This window comes from Gopherus flavomarginatus, chromosome 11 (assembly GCF_025201925.1).
Source record: "Gopherus flavomarginatus isolate rGopFla2 chromosome 11, rGopFla2.mat.asm, whole genome shotgun sequence".
Lineage (NCBI taxonomy): Eukaryota > Metazoa > Chordata > Testudines > Testudinidae > Gopherus > Gopherus flavomarginatus.
This window is the reverse complement of record NC_066627.1, coordinates 44,284,785-44,306,742: the sequence shown is the minus strand read 5'-3', so window position 1 is coordinate 44,306,742 and position 21,958 is coordinate 44,284,785. Positions and strand designations below refer to the sequence as shown.

The window sequence follows — 21,958 nt, the reverse complement described above, 5'->3', positions numbered from 1 at the left end:
TGTACCCTGTGTAACTAATAAGGGACAGATTTTCAGAGCTGAGTGTGACAAATCTGTATCACATTTTATTCTACAAATACCGCATTTTCATTAGACTTTTTTCCATGCACATGTGGACCGTTAGGTGCATAGCTGGGTATATGCAGATGCAAATACCCTGCTTTAATGCTCCAGCTTTGCATTTGCAAGTATAAATTATATATACAACTGTATGCTCCCATCACTGAAACTCAAGCCCTAGAGGGCTGAGTGTATGGCCAATGAAATCCTACTCTTCTAATGTACCATAGCATATATATGTTAGGCAACATTCATGGCATAAGTTGCTCTGTCTGCTTTCCATTTAAATACATTGGGGGTAAATATTAAGTGTGATTTAGCACCAGACCTCCCATTAACTTTAATGGGAGTCCCACAGTTTCATCCTGTGTTTCCTGATGAATATTTACCTCATTGCACATTTCAGTGCTTCTTTTTATCTGTCCCTACTGTGCCAACTCCTGCTTGAAGTTATAATGATATTTTTACTTTTAAATGTGTATACATTTAGTTAATGTTAGTGCTCATGCAAGCCCAGGAATGATGGCACTGCTAGAAACAGGGCATCTTCCCCTTAAACCACTATGATACAGCCTCTCTCAACTCTTTCAGCAGGCTTGTGAATAGCAAATGTTTCTTGCTGACAATATGACAACGGCGCTCAGATACTAGAGTGATAAGGGCTGTACGAGACCCTGAATTAGAATAGAACACAACGACAGAATTCCATTTTTACCATTCCTAGACCCAGCCACAAAAACTGTAACTCTGCAAATGAATGAAGGTGGTTAGCTTGCGTGTGGAGTAAATTATAGTAAATAGAAATCAAGATTTTTAGAGGCATTTAGGTGTTGCTTCACTCAGCCTGAGTTAGGTGCCTAAGTCTCATTTTCAAAAGTGATGTAGGCACTTAGGAGCCTCTCACTGAAAAACAGTGGGATTTAAGCTTTTGAAAATGAGATTTAGCCTCCTAAATTAGTTAGGTGTTGCAATACTGAACGGCAGAACCCCTAAATACCTGTAAAATTCTGGGCCAAGTAGTCCAATCTTTTGCCAGATATATCAAGCTTAATTCTGTTATGAAATGATTCCCTACTAAAAAAAGGTATGTACAAAGGAGTGATGTAAAGACTGGATCTACTTGTACACTCGCTTCTTAAAAATGTGAGCTGGACCATTTTTATTTTGCTTGGTTCAGCCAGCTTGAGGGGGTGAATATTTATGTCTTTGTCTTAAAGAATCCAATGTATGTTTCAACTCTCTTTCCTGACTGTTCTTCAGACTTGAATTTTTACAAGTGATGGGAATATCTGTCATTCTTTTGAAATCCAACACCTGAAATAGGTACAGCAGGAACCGGTAGTCAGGGACTTGGTTTCTAAATGCCACGAGCAGCAACCTGAATGCACCATAGACAGACAGACAGGTGGGTGATCTGGGTGCTATTATGTATTCTGTCACTCACTTGCTGTGCGACCTGGGACAAGTCACTTAACCTCTCAGTGCCTCAGTTAACTCATTTATAAAATGGGTCTAATCATATAACTCACCTAATCTGCAAAGTTATTGTGAGACTTCATGTTTGCAAATCCATTTGAGATACTCGAATGACAGGCCTTATAAAAGCACAAAAGCCCAGATCCTTAAAGGTACACCTACACACTGCTCCACTCAGCACTGCGATGCCTAACCCTAGTGGAATTTTCAGCTCTGAGCTGCATGGGGATAGTTAAGTGCCTAAGAAAGGGACTTGCAGAAACCAGCTGGCTCAGTGGGGATCTGCCTAAGCTCTCCAGGAGTGAAAAGCTGTGGAGAGGAGTGGGGAGGAGGGAAGGAGAGGAGCTTAGGTGCCTATGTGGCTATCTGGTGTGCCTGGCTGATGAGCTGCAGGCAGCCAAGCCCTCTCCTTGGGATATTCAGCCACATCACCTCTCCTGGAGTTCGGCACCTAAGCCAGGTCAGCTGTTTAGGAAGCACATGTTCTTGCAGGTGAAACCGACTCCCTCTCTCTGTCTCTTACTCACACTCAATAGCTCTCTCATGCTCACCATACATTTCTCTTTGCCGCCTGCGTCTTTTGTGCAGGTGCTCTGCGGTCCCTATTGGTGGCCTGCCTCTGCTGATGCTGGGGCTGGCACGTAACGGGTGCTAGGTGGGCTCTGAGCACAGATCTGTAGGATTGGGTCTGGCTGGCAAGACAGGCGTTCCCCTGCCTGGTTTGAGAATCTGACTTCAGGGCCTGTGGCTCTTCATCTTGAACCAGGGCTCTGAGGGGCTGATTAGCTGGGAAGCGGCATCAGCACTTCAGTGGCTTGCGAATCATGACTGGAGGAATGTTAAGTACCTAGTGGACTTAGGCACCTCCAGGATTAGGTGACAGCTGAGTAGCAGCTTTGAAAATATAAATGACACCTAAATGATGGACGTAGGTGCCTAAAGAGGCAGACAGAGGCATCATTAAGGATCTGGGGCAAAGTGTTGTGGGCTAGTGATTCAGTCCATCATGCTTACATTGTAGTGATGGCGGTTTGAGTGCAGGGGAGTGAATCACCAGCAGTGTGGTCTGCACTTTCCACCCTTTGTATGAAGCCGGTATGCACCTTGAAAGTTTCAGCATGTAAGAGTGAGACTAGGGAGGAGGCAGCAGGAAGGGAAGTGGAACACTGATGCTTTTACATCAATCCTAGGAGGACCTCTTTCGCCAACAGCATTTCCGGGAACTATGTCACATAAGGGTAACCTGGCAGAAGGATGGACACAGAGGTGTTTTGAGTGGGCTGCCTGGCACCAATTCTCTATAATACATAAATAAATAATAAAGGCATCTGAAGTTCAGCATCACGTGGATCACGATTCACTGTAAATATTTTGCACAAGAGTTTGTTTCCAACTTGTTGCTTCTCATATTGTTTGATGACGCAGCTGCTAACTTAAAAGGAGACTATGTCACCTCAAATGACAGTCCTGGCTTTACGACCCATTTTCTTGGTCACAGCTGAATTGTTAAAGTGCAGTTAATTGGTCAAATCTCTAGGAGAGAATGGAATTTGGTTGCTCTGTGATCTACCGGAGGGATATGCTCATAAACCTTCAATTTCAATCAGAATGATTCTGACTTTAGATCTCTGCACACGTGTTACCTGGTGCAACACTTACTTAGTAAAATAATGATGCATATCAAGATCGCTATGATGGCACCTGTTCCCAGGCCAGCTGCAGCGACAGCCCCGATGGCAGTGCAGTCTCCATTCTCATCACATGGACACACCTTCACTTTAATGATGGAAGTGTTGTACAAGGGAGGGTTCCCTGAATCCGTCACGACAATTGGGACATCATACATGCCAGCTTCCAGATACATTATTCGCAAACTAAGCTGGGCATAGTCACCTGGGGGCAACAGAAACAGACAGAGAAGTGACTGCAGCTCTGACGGGTGCTAAAAATAATACTGATACACTGGAAACGTCACTATCAGATTAGTTCAGTGAAAAAGGCTAACCAGGGTACAATACCCTATTCCACATCTGAACCACTTGAGCTTCAGACTGTTTCCCTGAAGTCTTGGTGAATGGGCAGCCTGAACAAGATGTGTCTCGCATGCTTCATTTCAAAGTAATGCCAGTTCACTGTACCATTAACCCTGCTTGATGTCGTTAGTAAACCAGTGGTCAGTGGCTTGAATTTAAAAATTGATGGCAAGGAACTAGTGAAGCACAGATGATAATGTTGAAAACTGGCTGGAGAGATTTGGGAAATCAGTGATAAAATGCCTTTGCACCTCCCCAGTTCCGGGCTGTAACAGGGCCACTATGCTGGGGCTCTGCTCATATACTCTCCTGCCCCAATATTTTTGCACAGCCCTATCCCAGACATCCTACCATCTTATTTCTTCCTGTCTTTCCTTTCTATTGCTACACATGTAATGACTGCAAGAGGTGCTGGATTGGCAGTTTAGGAGACTGAGTTTATGTCTACACTACGGAGACTACACCAGCATAGGTACGGTACCATAGCTATGCCGGCATAACCTCATAGTGGAGACGCAACCTACACACATGGAAGGGGTCTTGCTGTCACTGTAAAACACATCTCCGAGCAACAGCAGTTGCATAGATGGAAGCATTCTTCTGTTGACACAGCTGTGTCTATGCTGGGGGTTAGGCCAGCAGAGCTATGGCACTTGGGGATGTGTTTTTTCACACCCCGACCAACGATGTCACCCTAACTTTTAAGTGTAGGCCGAGCCTGAATCCCTCTTTTCAGCCACTGAACAAGTACAGAGCAAGCAGCTGTTTTATGCCACCCTGGCAGAGTGTCTCAAACCTGGCCTGAGGGATCAGCTTTTAAGATAAGAGGACAGTTCGGTCTCCATGACACGTCCATTTCTTTCCTTCTACATGGAAACTGACAGTAAGTGGGCCAATTAGAGCCAACTGAGGTTGCATACCGCAATTTAAAAATCCTTCACATACTGGAAATCTTCACACTTACCTAGCCCGCCTGGTTCCATGGTAAATTAAAAGGCTGCCTTTAAGCAATTATGGTCAGAGAAATGAACATTGATCGTGATTGTGGCTCATGACAACTACACTGGAACATAAGGAAGACTGATAATAGCTTTTTTCCCCTTGGCCATCATGGATGATTTATACCCAGTTCAGTCCTGATAACTGTTCATAATTATGAACTGCATTAAAAAAGCCAAGTGCCAATAGAATTGGCTACAGAATTAGAATTATGCTACAGGTCTGATACAAATCATTTCTGATTAGCTATCTTGTCTATAATGTTGGGCATAATGTGTTTAAAAAATCAGATGAAGAAGCAGGGAAGTTTGAAACTGTACGCGGTCCTCATTAGTGCACAGGATTTCCAAATGTCCTCCGGATTGCCTGCCCCATTTACCATTTAGCCTTGTTATGGTCCAGTTCTTCCTGACTGCAGATGGCACACTTGGCAGCTCGAAGACAAAGGGCCCAACATTTGGATCGATGTCAGCATCTGCGGCTGTTATGTTGATGACATTCAGGTTTGGCTTTTCACAGATCTGTGCCTCCTTTGGCAGAAGCTCAGGAGCATTATCATTGATGTCAATTAGATAGATCTGCAGCGTGCCAGTGCCACTTGCTGGGGGGATACCTGAATGGGAGAGGCAGATTCAAACGAGTAATGACAAATACAGCACAAGAAGTGGCATGCACAACTACGCTAGCTTCCACGCCTTTGGAAAACCTTACAGCCCCATGTACTAAAGCATGGATGAGGCTTGAGGGATTTTTTTTTGTTTCCCCCTTAGATTCCTAGCAATTTCCTTGTCCCTGTGTGACATCTTGCAAGACGTATCGTTAAAACTTGCCAAGTTCTCATGAAAAATGCTGTTTTGTTCCACTGAGTAAAATGGAGCTGTTCCATGATTTTACACTAGACCCCCTGTTACACAATTCCCAGGTTAATTGTGTAGTTACAGTGTGTCCCCATCATAATGGGCAGGCAAGTTATTCAGTAAGAGGGAGGAAGAGTTAACGAGAAGGGAGGAGTCCCTAAGGAAAGATATTTGGTATTAACATGATAGCTATTCGTAGTAATTAGTTGGTAGGGGAACAGAAATGTTCCGAATTGGGCAAGCCAAAGTTCAGGGTCCAGGTCTCATTTTCTCCAAAGCCCCAAAGTTTGGAGACAGTCAAATCAATGGTTCCAGGTTTGGCTCAATTCTCCAGAGAAGGGCTGAAACTGCAATGGTTTCATTCTGCATAACCTGGTTAGTTAGGTTTTAGTTTTGCTAAACCACAGCCAGGATCTGGGTCTCATTTTATTCAACCCCAAACCAGCAGGAGGGTGGAATTGAATAACTTTTCCTAATTTCTGTTTGGGAGGAAAGAGGGGGAGGGCTGAAGAAAGACAGTGGAGTGTGGGGAGAGGAATAAGAAACCGATGTGAGGTCAAGAATGAAAAGAAGTGTAACCCACTGGTCAGGATGGATTGGGACTGGACAACAGGGGATGGATCACTTGATAATTGCCCTGTTCTGCTCATTCCCTTTGAAGCATCTGGCACTGGCCCCTTGTGGGAGACAGGATACTGGACTACATGGGCTACTGGTCTGACCCAATATGGCCATTCTTATGTTTTTAGTTCAAGCTGGAGAGACATCAGTGTTTAAGTATGAAGTCCTTGGTTCAACCCCCTGTGTGTTGGTCCAGATGGTCTCTGTCACAAAAACACATTATGATTCTACCTGAACCATGCAAAAATAGACAGTCCCACTAAATATATCCTCTTCCTTTTCAATTCTAAATGTTGTTCCAAGTAGCAGGGGTGCTGTGCATCTTCCTGACACAGAGGTCCTAGTCCTGCAATCCTTACTCAGAGGAGTAGCCCCAGTGACTTCACTTGAATTATTTGCCTGAGTAAGACTCCGTCATGTAAAGTTATATGGATCAGGCTCTTAGTTTTTGTTTTACTTTTTAAGATTAAAAGCTGTCACTGTCCTGTGAAATCCTCTGCAAAGGTCTGGTTCTTCTGCTTTCCTAGCCCTGCATGCATGAATAACCACCCCTCTAGCAAGAAAAACAACTCATTTTTTTTTAAATGGTTCAATGTTTTTCATTTCCCCCCACCCCTGAACTGCAGGCGGTTTTGTTCCAGGCCTCTACACCACTTATTTTCTCAACCAGCTCTGCCTCAGTAATTTTTTTTAAGCTTATACTTTCAATTCATAGTCCCTTCTTCCTAGAGCTGGCATAAAAACATCATTCCATGATGCTTTCTGTTTGTTTAGGACTTCTCTATCAAACAAGTTTAGCTGTTCAAAAAATCAGCTCAAATAAGTCGCTCAAAATGCAAAATGAGCTGACTTCTCTATCAAACAAGTTTAGGACTCTATCAAACAAGGACTTGCTCCCTGTTTGTTTTTGCTGACTGTGGGGTCTCAAAGTCCCCAGTGGAGCCCTGAAAATTCCTCTCCCACGATTCCTTCATTCTCCCTCCCAACCTTTTATCACAGACACCATCCTTTCACCCATGGAGCTCTGCATTGGTCTCCCTTTAGAACAAACATCCTTAATCAGCCCTGGAGTTTGCTGCAGAGAGATGGAAAGCCCATGGGCCTATTAAGGCTGTACATGCAACAGAGTCATGGTTAGTATCGTCTGTGGAAAAGCGGAGGAGATTTTTCCTGTTTACATGATGCCCAGAATATCTTCAGGACTGACTACAGACTCTGCATGTGCTTCTGCATCTTTAGGGACACATTTTTAAAGGGTCTTTAAAATAAGCTTCTGATACTAGGAGGCAGTAATGCAGACGTGACTGACATAATCTTCATTTGCACATGCAAAACAGATACTTGCAAGTACCTGCCAGGAGCGGTGCCAGGGTTTTTGGCGCCCTAGGCAGGGGTCCTTCCGTGCTCCCGGTCTTCGGAGCACTTCGGCGGCGGGTCCCGGAGCGAGTGAAGGACCCGCCACAGAATTGCCGCCGAAGACCTGGAGAGCGGAAGGACCCCCTGCCGCCGAATTGCCGCCCCCCAAATCCTGGTGCCCTAGGCGACCGCCTAGGTCGCCTGAATGGAAGCGCCGGCCCTGGTGCCTGCACAAATGCTGATTTATGTATGCAAGTGGGTGGCTCTGTGCCCATTTACTCATTCAGCTGGATCTTGATGTCCCTGAAGTGCATTCAGGAGCAACCCCAGGAGAGATTAAAACAGTCATAATAACGATTTAAAACAATTTATAGAAATTCCCTTTATCAAACAACAGATAGTTTCAAATTGTTTCAGCTACTCTAAGGGAAAGGGCAGGGAGCTGTTGATGCCCTAAAAGGATCATTGGGCTGAATCCTCAGCTGGTGTAAATCAAAACAGCTCATTTTACTTCAGTGGAGAATCTGGCTCCCAGGTTTGATCTGAGAGGTAAAATAGAAATGAGCTGGTATGGAAAAGATTTAGTACCTCTAAACATAAGAGTAGAGGTGACAACTCTACATCTAGCCACAGTGCGAGTGACCACTGTCTTTTCCTTTTCCTTGTAATGGGTGCTCTGAAAAGCCTGCTCTAGCTAACAGCCTCAAGGCATTGGAAAAGCCTGCTCGACACAGGCAGCAGCTTCTGGAGTGAACAAAAAATGTGATGTTTCCCCATTATCATTTCATTGTACCTTTGGAGGTATTTCCTAGAGTATCCATAGATCTGCTGCCTAGTGGGTCTTCTCCATTCAGGAGAGAGCAAATGCCTTTAAAGTGCCCCCCTATGTACAAGGACGTTTCCATGGGGCCTTGTAACACTGAGCTGACAAATACTGGTGAAAACAAATTAAACTGACCTGGTGCTGGGGAACCATTCACCCCCTCTTTATCACTGTGTAATGGCAGACAACCCCAGAGGACCCCCCACAGAAGCACCTGAAACTAGATGGAGCAGAGGGGAGGCTGAAAAGGGAAACCACTTGCAATAAAAACATTAAACTGATTATGATTTTTTTAAATAGAAGCTGCACTTTTTGCTCCTTATTGTAGTTCAGGGAGAAATCATGTCCAATGAGTGGAACAGCTTATAAATCACATACAGATAATATCCAAAAGGATTTAACAGAATGTTGTTTCTTCCTTCAGGGAAGGAAAAAACCCCAGACCTGCTTTGATAAGTATGTGATGACACAGCAGATGGAACTTAGGAAGAAATTTGAAAGGAGTCAATTAACATAGACAAAACTTTAGCCATTACTTGAAGCACTCAAAACAGCATTTTAAATCAGGGAGTGTTGTATGTTTTGATGGTTGCACCAGAACAGGAACAGATTATTTTTTCAAAATAAGGAATTAATTCAGATTTCAGCTCTTGGAGTTGCTGAATAATGGCTCGAGAGAAGAGAGAAGGTGAGGCGTTGAAGCCTGAAGAACTCCCTGCCAGTCAACTTTTAAAGGGTGGTGTCTGTGGCGGGGCAGGAAAGGCAAAATCATTTTGGTTCAGCAGTCCCAGAGAACCTGCTGATGGGGGTCGGAGAGATATCAGAGCCACAAATTCTAAGCTGGTATTGGGTATTTTAAAGCATGGGATGGGTGCCCAGGCACAAATTCACAAAAGTACTTAGCCACCTAGGAGCACCGGCAGCCTTTTTGGAGCCCTAGGCGGCGGAAGGTCCTGCCCCCAAAATGGTGCCCCCAACGGAAGTGGTGGAAGGTCTCGCCCCTGAAATACCACTGATTGCAGTGGCCGAACATCCAGCTGCCGCGGTCGCTGCCCCCCAAATGTTAGTGCCCTAGGAGACTGCCTGTAGCCACCTAAACTCCAGATTGGGGGCCCATGTCCCAGTTTTAGGTTCCACCTAAGTTTTTGCAGTAAAAAGTTCCCTAGGCAGCTGTTTGGACTCTGCTGCCTCCCACTAGGCACCCCGGCACCCATCTTCCCGCCAAAGCCCCAAAGCAATTCACAAACCAAAGGAAGACAGGCATACATCACCTAAGTCATGTGTGGGGCCAGTCTGATAGGCATGATCAGAGGCCAAATGCTACATCTGCCCAGGCAAGTTCACAGAAAGCTGCCAGAAGTAGGGGGTTCCCCCATAACTTTTAGCCCAGGGTATGCACCTGGAAGGTTGGTGACCCCTAGTTCAAGTCCCCGCTCCAGCTGATGAAGAGAAAGGATTTGAACAGGGATCTGCCATCTCTCAGGGGAGCACCATAGCCATAGGGCTATGGGATATTCTGAGGTGAGACCCCATCTGTCTTCCCTGTTGAAGCTGTTACACTGGACACTTAACTCAATGGAGCAGGGGGACTGGATCAGGGGTCTCCCACATCCCGGGTGAGTGCTCCAACTACCAGGCTACAGAGTCCTGCTCATGCGTGTGCTCTCTCTCTTTCCCTCACCCCAATAACTAAGTGGTTATCCACAGTGGAGCAGGTTACAGAACCATTTGTGGCAGAGAGAGAGAAATGCCTGTAGCCTGGTGATTAGGACACTCAACCAGGATGCTGGAGACCAGGAGAGTACCCTAACCACTCGGCTAAAAGTTATGAGGGAGCTCCTCTTTCCCTTTCCCCACCCCCAACCCTCTGGCTTCTTGAAAAAAGAAGCCTAACCCCAAAGAGGGTTCACAGCTGAGCATGGCTAGCCGAACATCAGAATGGCCATACTAGGTCAGACCAAAGGTCCATCTAGCCCAGTATCCTGTCTTCCAGCAGTGGACAATGCCAGGTGTCCCAGAGGGAATGAACAGAAGAAGTAATCATCAAGTAATTCATCCCCTGTCACCCATTCCCAGCTTCTGGCAGACAGAGGGCACCATCCCTGCCCATCTTGGCTAATAGTTATTGATGGACCTATCCTCCATGAGCTTACCTGGTTCTTTTTTGAACCCTGTTATAGTTCTCGCCTTCACAACATCCTCTGGCAAGGAGTTCCAGAGGTTGACTGTGCATTGTGTGAAAAAATACTTCCTTTTTTTTGTTTTAAATTTGCTGCCTATTAATTTCATTTGGTGACCCCTAGTTCTTGTGTTATGAGAAGGAGTAAATAACACTTCCTTATTTACCGTCTCCACAACATTCATGATGTTATAGATCTCTAATATATTCCCCCCTTAGTCATCTCTTTTCTAAGCTGAAAAGTCCCAGTTTTATTAATCTCTCCTCATATGGCTGCTGTTCCATACCCCTAATAATTTTTGTTGTCCTTTTCTGAACCTTTTCCAATTCCAATATATCCTTTTTTGAAATGGGACGACCACATTTGCACACAGTATTCAAGATGTGGGCGTACCATGGATTTATATAGAGGCAATATGATTTTTTTTGTCTCTTTATATCTCCTTTTCTTAATGATGCCCAACATTCTGTTCGCTTTTTTGACTGCCACTGAACATTGAGTGGATGATTTCAGATAAATATCCACAATGACTCCAAGATCTCTTTCTTGAGTGGTAACAGCTAATTTAGATTCCATCATTTTTTATGTGCAGTTGGGATTATGTTTTCCAAAGTGCATTACTTTGCATTTATCAACACTGAATTTCAATCTGCCATTTTGTTGTCCAGTCACCCAGTTTTGTGAGATCCTTTTGCAGCTCTTCGCAGTCTGCTTGGGACTTAACTTTTATCGTGAATAGTTTTGTATCATCTGCAAATTTTACCACTTCACTGTTTACCCCTTTTTCCAGATCATTTATGAATATGTTGACTAGGAATGGTCCTAGTGTAGACCACTGGGGGATACCACTATTTACCTCTCTCTATTCTGAAAACTGACCATTTATTCCTACCCTTTGTTTCATATATTTTAACTAGTCCGCAATCCATGAGAGGACCTTCCCTCTTATCCCATGACAACTTACTTTTCTTACAAGCCTCTGGTGAGGGACCGTGTCAAAGGCTTTCTGAAAATCTAAGTACACTATATTCACTGGATCCCTTTTGTCCACATGCTTGTTGACCCCCTTAAAGAATTCTAGTAGATTGGTGAGGCATGATTTGCCTTTACGAAAACCATGTTGACTCTTCCCCAACAAATTATGTTCATCTATATGTCTGACTATAGTTTCAACCAGTTTGCACAGTACTGAAATCAGGCTTACCAGCCTGTAGTTGCCTGGATCACCCTTGGAGCCCTTTTTAAAAATTGGTGTCACATTAGCCATCCTCCAATCATTTGGTACAGAAGCCGATTTAAATGATGGGTTACAAACTACAGTTAGCAGTTCTGCAATTTCACATTTGAGTTCCTTCAGAACTCTTGGGTGAAAAGCATCTGGTCCTGGTGACTTCTTATTGTTTAGTTTATCAATTTGCTCCAAAACCTCCTCTAATGACACCTCAATCTGGGACAGTTCCTCAGATTTGTTACCTGAAAAGAATGGTTCAGGTTTGGGAATCTCCCTCACAGCCTCAGCCGTGAAGATCAATGCAAAGAATTCATTTAGTTCCTCCACAATGGCCTTATCCTTGAATGCTCCTTTAGCATCTCGATCGTCCAGTGGCCCCACCAGTTGTTTAGCAGGAGTCCTAATTCTGATGTACATAAAATTTTTTTTGCTATTACTTTTTGAGTCTTTGGCTAGTTGGTCTTCAAATTCTTTTTTGGCCTTCCTAATTATATTTTTATAAGTCATTTGCCAGAGTTAATGCTCCTTTCTATTTTCCTCAGTAGGATTTAACTTCCACTTTTTAAAGGATGCCTTTTTGCCTTTCACTGCTTCTTTTACTTTATTAAGCTACAGTGGCACTTTTTTGGTTCTCTTAGTGTTTTTTAATGTAGGGTACACATTTAAGTTGAGCCTCTATTATGGTGTTTCCATGCAGCTTGCAGGGATTTTACTTTTGGCACTGTACCTTTTGATTTCTGTTTAACTAACTTCCCTCCTGCTCTTAGGCTCCTAACTCTGGGAGACGGGTGGGCTTAGCTCACCCTCCTCTGATCAGCATCACCCATTGTCTGTCTTAGGCAGCTCCTGGCCTAGCATGCTGGCTTCTGTGAATCACAATCTAAGGCACCTATCTCTCCCCCTTCATTGTACAGGGTGCTTGGGTGCCCGAATCAGGCTTTGTGAATCACAGTGTGTTCCTGTGATTTCCTAGGTGCCTAAAAGTGAGGCTCATCCTTGCAACAGCTCAATACTTTTGTGAATCTAGTCCCCAGATGCTGGAATGGGCATCCATAGTGGCTGCTCCAAATCTAAAGGAATAATAAATTAAATAATAATGTGGCAGTATCTGGGTGTAGTCCAAACATAGCCACCTTCACTTATCTCTGGCCTCTCCTTGGAACTAGGAGAAATGAAAGATCAGAAGAATTTAATCGCTTGAGTTTGCATTGGGTCAGGATGCTGGGGTTGACACCACTAATTTTATTAAAAGTGCTGTGCTATCTTTAATGACTACAAGTGCTCAGGACTTCAGCCTGACATCTCAAGATGATGACTAGAGGTGTTAACTGTCCATGTCATTTTGAATGGTCTCTTGCAATATGTGTTAACTCCTTAGCTGTTTCACCTTGTATTTAGCTGTGAGTCATGTGCTGAGTACCTTTCCCAGGTCTGAAGAAGAGCCTTGTGTAAGCTTGTCTCTTAGAATAGCAGGGCTGGAAGGGACCTCAGGAGGTCATCTAGTCCAACCCCCTGCTTAAAGCAGGACCAATCCCCAGACAGATTTTTGCCCCAGATCTCTAAGTGGCCCCCTCAAGGACTGAACTCCCAATTGTGGGGTTTAGCAGGCCAATGCTCAAACCACTGAGCTATCTCTCCCCCTCTTGCAGTAACAGAAGTTGGCCCAATAAAAGATATTACCTCCCCCACCTTATCTCTCTAATCTCAGGAAGAAGCTTTGTACTGGTCACTAAGCACTAAAGCACATTAGGTACTATGGTGATGGCTGGTCACTTTAGAAATGTAGATAGAGCGAGAGAGATCAGATCAGATGAGACAGACAGTTTTAAGAAAGTTATAGCATCTTAACATTAAAACAGGTCAGTTTCTTTTTAATACCATCCTCTCTGTTCCCTCCAATTGTTTCTGATTTCCTGATGGAATGTTTCCTACACATTCTCAGCTGCGGGTTTTGGATGATAATGAAGATTGGTGTGTTCTGCAGCACATGAAGCTCAGACCTCTTTGGTATTTCCTTAGATATAGGTTACACTGCTACACAGAATTTCCCAAATTAATTTTCCATTTGCCCTCACTTTCCCTTAATAACACTCTCTGAATGCTGTGCACATTTAATTTACTCCAGCAATTTCCTGTCCCACTTTCACATTTTTAACCATAAAACCTGGGAAAAAGATAACTTATACTGACAACTCTGTCAGGGCATCATTCCTGTTAATGCATCACATTAGAGTATTATTGAAGCATGAACAATGGGAAGCTTGGGCCCACCGTTGTCAGCCGCCAAGAATGTGGCCTCATAGACATTATTCTTAATGTAGACTGACTCTCGATCAAGGACAGCAGCAGTAGTGATCTGACCGTTTGTGGCATTAATGTTCAGCCAGTCTGCAGGATCTGACAGCTTGGAGTATCTACAGAGAAAGGAAATAAATATATGGCAGTCTTTTCAGTGACATGTCCTTAATATGGCTTGAAATAAGGGTTTTTTGGACTCCTGACCCCTGTTTTGAAGGAGCTTTGGATAACTGGTTTTGTTGACAAACAAAACACTAATTGAGTGTCTATTGCTGGCCATTTTTTTTGACCTCTGCAATTATTCAATTTTCCCATTTCCTTCCCATTAAAGGTTCTGCCTTCTGCTAAGTGCCACTTATGCTCCAGCTTCCTGCTACAGGCAACAAGCCTATTCTACAGCAAGTTGCTAATAAAGATAAAAGGGCCCTGGTTAGAGTTCGAAATGGTCACTACATTCATGTGTTTGTTCCTCAAGAGCTCAAACTAAAGGAGACATTATTTCCCCATTTCCTACTCCTGCCCTCCTACAATATAGATTGCTCGGAAACACTGGATATAACTTCCTGTCCACCCCGCATCCCATAAGGAATTAGTGCTGGAAGGACCAAAACTACAAGGTGGTACTCCTAAGACTGACATCATTCTGGCCAATCAATATATTTTACATTAGAACCAGATACAATTACCTCAGTGGTGTATAATGGGAACTCACAGCTGTATTAGCCAATAGGCCCATGAGGCCAGGCTGAAGCAATTTTAGGTGTACCATTTTGGAGTGGCTGCTGGGAGGTGTGTGTGTATATGTGTGTGCATGTACAGGGAATAGGGTGACCAGATAGCAAATGTGAAAAATCAGGACAGGGGGTGGGGGGTATTTGGAGTCTACATAGGAAAAAGCCCCAAATATTGGAACTGTCCCTATTAAATCTCAGACAGGGAGATGGATGGTCAGGTGCAGAGTGTCTAGCCAGCATGTGAGGACATGGTCAGCCAGTGCAGCTGTGCACTGGATGTGGAGAGTAGAGCATCAGTGTAATGGCAGGCAGGGAATTTGGGATGAGAGCTACTGAGGAGCCGGCTTTGTGAGACGAAAGAGTTGCAATGGAAGTGCTGAAATTCTGTGACCTTAGTAGCATGCAGGACAAACTTTTAGAGCCTATGGAAGCTGATAGGGTCAATACAGTCCTGAGAACAAAGAGTAATACTTTGTGGCAATCACAGAAGGGAGTGTATTTTGGTAGTTAGTGCGCATGACTGGAAATTGGAAAATCTATTCCTGGCTCTGGCTCTGAGACACTGCATCTCCTTCGGCAAGTCACATAATTTCTCTGTGCCTTAGTTTGCCCACATATAAGATGGGTATAACAACACTTACCTATGTATCTGAGGGATATTATGAGGCTTACTTAATTGCCTGCCAGTATACGGGCAAATGATCAGTCCTAAAATATCTAGCTAAACAACATGGTCGTACTAGATCCGAGAAGAGCATTAAAACAAATTCATTCTTTTTCACTAGATCAGTGCGGAAAGATTCACGGCAAAGCCAGGAACCATGCAGGGGTCCCCGGAGTTCCTCATAGCATTGCAGTCTTGAAATTTGGACCAGGTGGTTCAGCACAGCTTCATCTGAGGCACATTTTCTGGCAATCCCCAGGGCTGCTCTGGTAGGACCAGAGGCAGGGCAGTCTCAGCTGGAGGGCCCCTAACTGTGGAATTTATTCCCCCACGGGTGCTGGAACAATTTCTACAGTTGGGAGTGCTGAGAGTCATTGAACTGAACGGTAAATCCTGTATATGATGGGAGCCACTTCAAGCCAGGGGGTGCTGCAGCACCCCCCTGCACCCAAAGTCCCAGCACCGACGTACTCTCTTTACCAATTTATCATAGCTCAAGTTTGTTAGCATTCTACCGGGTTGGCTCTATAGAGCTTGGCACATTCCAGTCAAACTTTTTCCAAATGGTTCTAAACAGAGGCACTTTCTTTTAAAATCTCTCTTTATTGCTCATGATTTCTACTTGGCTTACTTTTCTAGCGTTTGTATTAAAATGAATTGTTGTTGCTATCTCTCATGTGTTCAGGAGCAGTAGAAAGGACCATATTATATGTTATTGACATAAGCAAACTCACCTGGGCTTATGTTAGAGACAACTTGGGCTTATTGATGGTTTTTGCAACAACATTCCGCAAAATTCAAGGTCCCCTGAAACGCAAGCATGTGAAACTCCATGAATTTCACTTTCAGATTCTGGTTTGTTTGAAGTTGGAACTCAAAGTGACAATTGAGCAGCCTGAGTCCAGTCTGGACTCAAACAACAATACACTGTCTGCGCAAGCCCCTGCCAAGCGAAACTGTTACGTTGCATGGAGCTATGTGCTTTAAGGCGATTGTTTTTTAATAGCATTGTTGTCACTGTGCCGTTTCATTGCTGAAAATGATCAGTGATCCGGCCTAAAATGCTGCCTTTATGGATTTGTTTGTAGCTAAAGAAGATAATTTGAAATGTGACATAGGCTATGAGCACTAACAAAAGCTGTGGCTTGTTGGGGGATGTTCTTAAGCCCAGATCTTTCCTTTGGGAAAATTATATTTAATAAAAGACTATAAAGGCTGCTTGCAAAGACATAGCGGCTGGATCCTGTTCTCAGTTAACTGAAAACTGTTTAGGAGATTAGTGTATACATATGTATCTCCCATTCATTTCATTGCTTTGAATATTTACCCTCTAGCAGTTTTTTTTTTGGTCTAACTCAGCAGTGCCAGCTGGGAAGTCAAGACAAAAACAAACCAAAATATCATTTTGCATTGTTCACAAAAACTGCTGGGGAAAGTCTCAACTGAGCCTAACAATATTTTGTAGCTTCTTGCAAAGCCATGGAGTCACTCTGCCCTGATGAAACCCAGGTAAGAGAGAGAGATACACTTACATTTAAAAATAGTGTGTTGCTGGATCCAAATTTTCAATGAAATGTGTGTCCTGGGAATGCTATGAAGAACTGCTCAAGTAACTTGCTGTCGATATTTAGAGAAAATCATGCAAGGTCCTATGTATGCGTCAGGCAGGCAGAAGAATGGCTCAGACCAGCCTGTCATTCTCCCAAAAACAGGAGAATGTTACATCTAGCAATTTTCATTCTGGATTACAGTCCAAACAGATCAGAGAGAGTATTTGACTGGAATGGGAACTGTTCTCCTCTATGGACTTCAAAAATGGACTTTAGCGGGGAAGGGAGGGAAATGAAGACCCTTCAAAGCAGTGGTGGGCAACCTGTGGCCTGTGAGCTGCATGCGGCCCATCAGGGTAACCTAACTGCGGGCTGGGAGACATTTTGCAGACGTTGACTGTCCGCAGGCACTGCCCCCCGCAGCTCCCAGTGGCCGTGGTTCTCTGTTCCCGGCCAATGGGAGCTGTGGAAAGCGGCAGCCAGCGCGTCCCTGGGGCCTGCCACTTCCTGCAGCTCCCTTTGGCCGGGAACAGAGAACTGCGGCCACTGGGCGCTGCGGGGGGCAGTACCTGTGGACGGTCAATGTCTGCAAAATGTTTCGTGGCCCGCAATCAGATTACCCCGATGGGCTGCAGGTTGCCCACCACTGGCCTACTTTGTTTATGCAGAGCAGCAGGTGTATGATGCAAGCCCTAACTGTTTTAAAAGTCAGGCCCATAAAGTTCGGTGGAATTTGAACATACATCTGGAAGGTGCCCAGGTGCTCCTGAAAGGGGGATGAAGAATGGTCTTGTGATTCATTCACTAGAATGGGACTCTGGAAAAGTAGATTCAGTTCCCAGCTTTGCCTCATGTTTTCTTTGTGACATTGGACAAGTCACTTGGGGCTGGATTTTCAAAGGTATTTAGGCACCTGAAGATACAGATAAGCCCTTTTGAAAATCCTGCCGACCTGCATCTTTAAGTGTCTAAATACCTTTGAAAATCTAGCCCTTAATCCTTTTGTGACACCTGCAAATTTGAATAATATTATTTCTTTCCACCTACCCTTTGTCTGTCTTGTCTATTTAGACTGAAAGCTCTTTGGGGCAGGGACTGTCTATGATCATGCATATGTATCTAGTACGGTGGGGCCTTGATCTGAGGAATAATAAATACATTTTATACTGATTAAGGGGACGTAGCTCCCCAAATGATGATTGATTTCAGTGGGGATGGGTGAAGGCTCTCAGCATTGCTCAGAATTAGACCCTTTCTGAGATTCACTTATGTGACGCGGGGTCTGACAGTGTCTTACTCCACAAATAGCCCCATTCAGAATCTCACCCATTGGTATGGTCCTGAATATTAAAGGCTGCTAAGTGTGTTGAGAGCTTTGGATGGAGGGTGTTAGAGAAGTGCCAGGTATTATAATTACATTATATAAGATAGTTTATGCAGTAGATTCTGATTGGTGCACACTGTTGCTTTGATTGCTCTGACTGATGCATACCCCCAGTCTTCTACATCCTAACTCTTGCTCTTGATTTTATACTACCTCCTTTGTACATCTGGTTTCCCACCTTACTGCTTGCTGCATGAAGCGATCAGGATCCACAGCTGAAAATGTTGTCAATGCCGTCCCCGTGGGCACCCCTTCCTCCAGCCTGATCAACTTGTGGTTCGTTGGAAAATAGGGTGCCTCATTGATATCCGTGACTGAAATGGTGACTCCTGCTGTAGACTGGAAGGACATCTGGATTCCGCTTGCTAGTGGAGCTTGGTTTGACACCATCACTGTCAGCATGAAAGCCCTGTTCATTTCGTAATCGACAGCCTACAACAAACAAGCACACAAGATAACCCCATGTGAAGAATAAAATCCACCTGCTGGTGGAAAGCTGGAAGATTTAGAATGGGGACAATACCATAGGTCACTGTGTAATCTAATTTCTGGGTGTAGGGCCAGTTTCTGCTGTGAGTTGCAAAGGTGTAAATCCAAAGTAATAACCACTTCAGCAAACAAAGTTACTCCAGATTCACACTTGTGTAAATGAGGTCAGAATTTGGCCCTTAGATTTCTGGGAAATAAGAAAACAGGATAAAAAAATTGGAAAGACTAGGAAGGATTTTCTCTAAGTTTTGTTCAGGTGCTCAGTATTCAACTTTGCCAGTGTTCAACTATCTCAGTATCAGGGGTGCCAGAACAGAGGGAGCCATGGGGCCCTGCCCACCGCTTTTTACCAGCGATAAGGGCAAGCAACGTGGTGGGGGGGAGAGGGTGGAACGGAGACGGTGGGGGGAGGGGGCAGAGTCTTAGTGGTAAGACATAGGGTGACCAGACAGCAAATGTGAAAAATCGGGACGGGGGTGGGGGGTAATAGGAGCCTATATAAGAAAAAGACTCAAAAATTGGGACTGTCCCTATAAAACTGGGACATCTGGTCACCCTAGGAAGAAGCGACATGGGAGTAGGGCCTCGGGGAGGAGTGGTGTGGGGGCGGGGCCTCGGGGGAATGGGTGGCGTGAGGGCAGGGAGAGGAAGAAGGGGCGGGGCCTTGAGGTGGCACGGGGCCACTGTTCGGGCACCTCTGACCCTCCACCCCACTTTTAAGATGCTTCCGCTGCTCCTGCCCAGTATACTATACTGGCAAGGTGTTCTTAGTGTGGATGCAGCTTTTGTCAGCATAGCTGACTCCAGTCCCCCCGAGCAAAATAATCTATACCAGCAAAAGTGCAGTTTTGCTGGTATAACTGTGTCTACACTAGGGGCTCCTGCGGGCACAGCTCTGTCAGTCAGGGCTCACACCTCCTCCCACCCCGTCCGACAGAACTATGCTACTAGACCTTTGTAGCACAGACCTGCCCCCCTGTAGCATTCAGATTTCAGCAACCGCTCCCACCAAGGGCAGCTATAAAAGCAACAAGCATAGCCATGTTCAAAGGAATCAGACAGGTACTTAACAGAGTTATTAGCATTTACAGCTGCTGGCTAAGTAACTGGGTCAGACTCCGTGGACGCCTGAGCCTGCAGTGTTCCTACTTTCCTCTCAAGTAAGATTATATGGGAAGGTTGGGGTGCAAGGTACTAAAGCTGGTTCAGTAAATCATTCTGGCTCCCACTGGCGCCTTTGAAAGCTAGTCGCGCATGATGCTTTACGGTTACTCACACATCTCCAAAGGTATGTTTTGCCAGCGGGTGGCTGTAGCTCTCATTTCAACATACACAAAAGCAGTGCATCTCTTAGAAGTGAGAGGGAATAAAAAAGCTTTACCTGGCATAACTGATTGAACTGCAAGTAATAATAATCTCTATACCGTTCCTGTAATTATTATGAGGGTAGCTTCTAATCATACGCCAGGGAGGCTTGAGTTATGCAGGATCACATCTCTGCCCATTAAAACACGCTTTGCCATAATTTATTAATTTAGAAGTATATTAATTCCCTCTAATATGTCTTCCAATGTGACGACTATTGACTGGCTCTAGAGGCTGAGTGCCAGCATCTCAGCTGGTGTAAACTGGCGAAACTCTAATGACTTCAACAGAGCTATACTGATTTGCACCAGCTGAGGCTCTGTCCCCTAAGTTCCATGTAAGAAACAGGAATGCCAGGGCTGAATTCAAACCATGGAAAGGCTGGGCTGAGGCTAAAGCCCACAAGGGAAAAACAAATTCCATGCAGGAAAAATGGCAAAAGGTAAAATATTGGAATCTGTGTTTGACTGAAGTGCTTGTGCAGGGTTCCCATTACTAAATGATTTCTTGATAGGCAGGTCCAACACTTCCTTAGTAAATAAAAGGAACTCACATAGACTGATACTCAGAACACCCACAAGCACTGGCGCAGGTACTCACGCTGCTTTCAAGAAAGGAGGCACATTAAAACTTCTTACTTCAACACTATTTGAGGCTTTGGAACTGTTCAGCTAATGTGTTTCCAGCTCCAAACTCTCCTTCTAGTCCCCTTAATTCATATTCATTAATACTTCATTTTCCTCTGCACTTGCCTTTGGCTAAATATATCAAACTAAAAAAAACTATTTATACACATTCAACCCACCGTTCTGTGGGCTGTAGCTCATCAGATGAAGATATGTTGAGGGACGGGGCCCATAAAGCAGAAGACACTGCACTGATATGCTATGGGAAGCAGAGATTTGTTAATGAATTCAGTTTTGGCCTGGCTCTTGGTTCCAGGGGAACAACTTCTAACCTGTCTGTTCTCACTCATCCTCATCCTTGCCAAGGATTCCTGAGCATCCCTTTTAGAACCTTCTTCCCTACAAGGCAGTATTGTAGCCAAAACTTCTTTAGCTTGGGCTGGAGAGGATACCTTCAGAATGTGACAGTGATCAGACTTGATCCTCTATCAGTGCTGACACTAAAGGCCACTATCAGTTCTCTCTAATATTTCTTCCACCATGCTGAGAACTTACTGATTTCTGTGCTCTGTTCCACACCCTTCGCACAAAGGGAGTGGAGACCGACTGCCAAATCCTAACCCTCCCCTGGAACGAGGGAGTCCTCAGCAGGTGCAGACGGGTGTAGCTGGTTCTTATGCCTCTCTCCCTGAGGCCCCCATGCCCAGCAGAGGAGTGCACTGAGGCTGGAGGGAGTTGTTCAGGGGCAGAGAGAGGTGGGCAGGGACGAGAGGATGGACTGCGACACACTCTGGTAATCCCCAGCTGGTAGATGATCCCTTGAGGATCAGGTTAGAACAGCCTCCAATCTGCACCTGGGGTTGGTCAGAGACTCAGAGAGCTGCAACTGGCTCCCAGACAGCCCTCTCAGTCTCCTGGTTAGCAGAGAATCTGGTTTTGCTTGTTTTAGGTACGCAAAGGGAATGCTAGGCCCGAATTCAAACCACAGAAACACAGAGGCCAGTGGAGAAAATTCCATAGGGGGAAGAAAAAGGTGAAATATGGGCTCTGTATCTGACTGAAGTGCCTTGTGCTAATCCTCCCATTGCTAAAGAATTCCATAGCAGTCAGTGCCATTTCAGCCCTACACAGACTTAATACAGAACATTCCCTGGACAGCATCCATTGGGGAGACTCTTATAGAGCCCTGACTTCAGCTTAGAGCTGATCTCT

The 21,958-nt window shown here is 44.7% G+C and overlaps 1 protein-coding gene across 2 annotated transcripts in view; it reads right to left on the bottom strand.

Moving 5' to 3' along the window:
- The window catches only part of CDH4 (cadherin 4), a 718,652-nt gene that overhangs the window by 16,764 nt on the left and 679,930 nt on the right, over positions 1 to 21,958 (bottom strand). For both annotated transcript variants that reach the window (XM_050917772.1, XM_050917773.1), the window contains exons 10-13: positions 18,445 to 18,698; positions 13,908 to 14,050; positions 4,948 to 5,181; positions 3,196 to 3,429 (exon numbers count right to left, since the gene is read on the bottom strand). In XM_050917772.1, the coding sequence (XP_050773729.1) occupies positions 3,196 to 3,429; positions 4,948 to 5,181; positions 13,908 to 14,050; positions 18,445 to 18,698 (865 nt within the window). The remainder of the gene's footprint in view (positions 1 to 3,195; positions 3,430 to 4,947; positions 5,182 to 13,907; positions 14,051 to 18,444; positions 18,699 to 21,958) is intronic.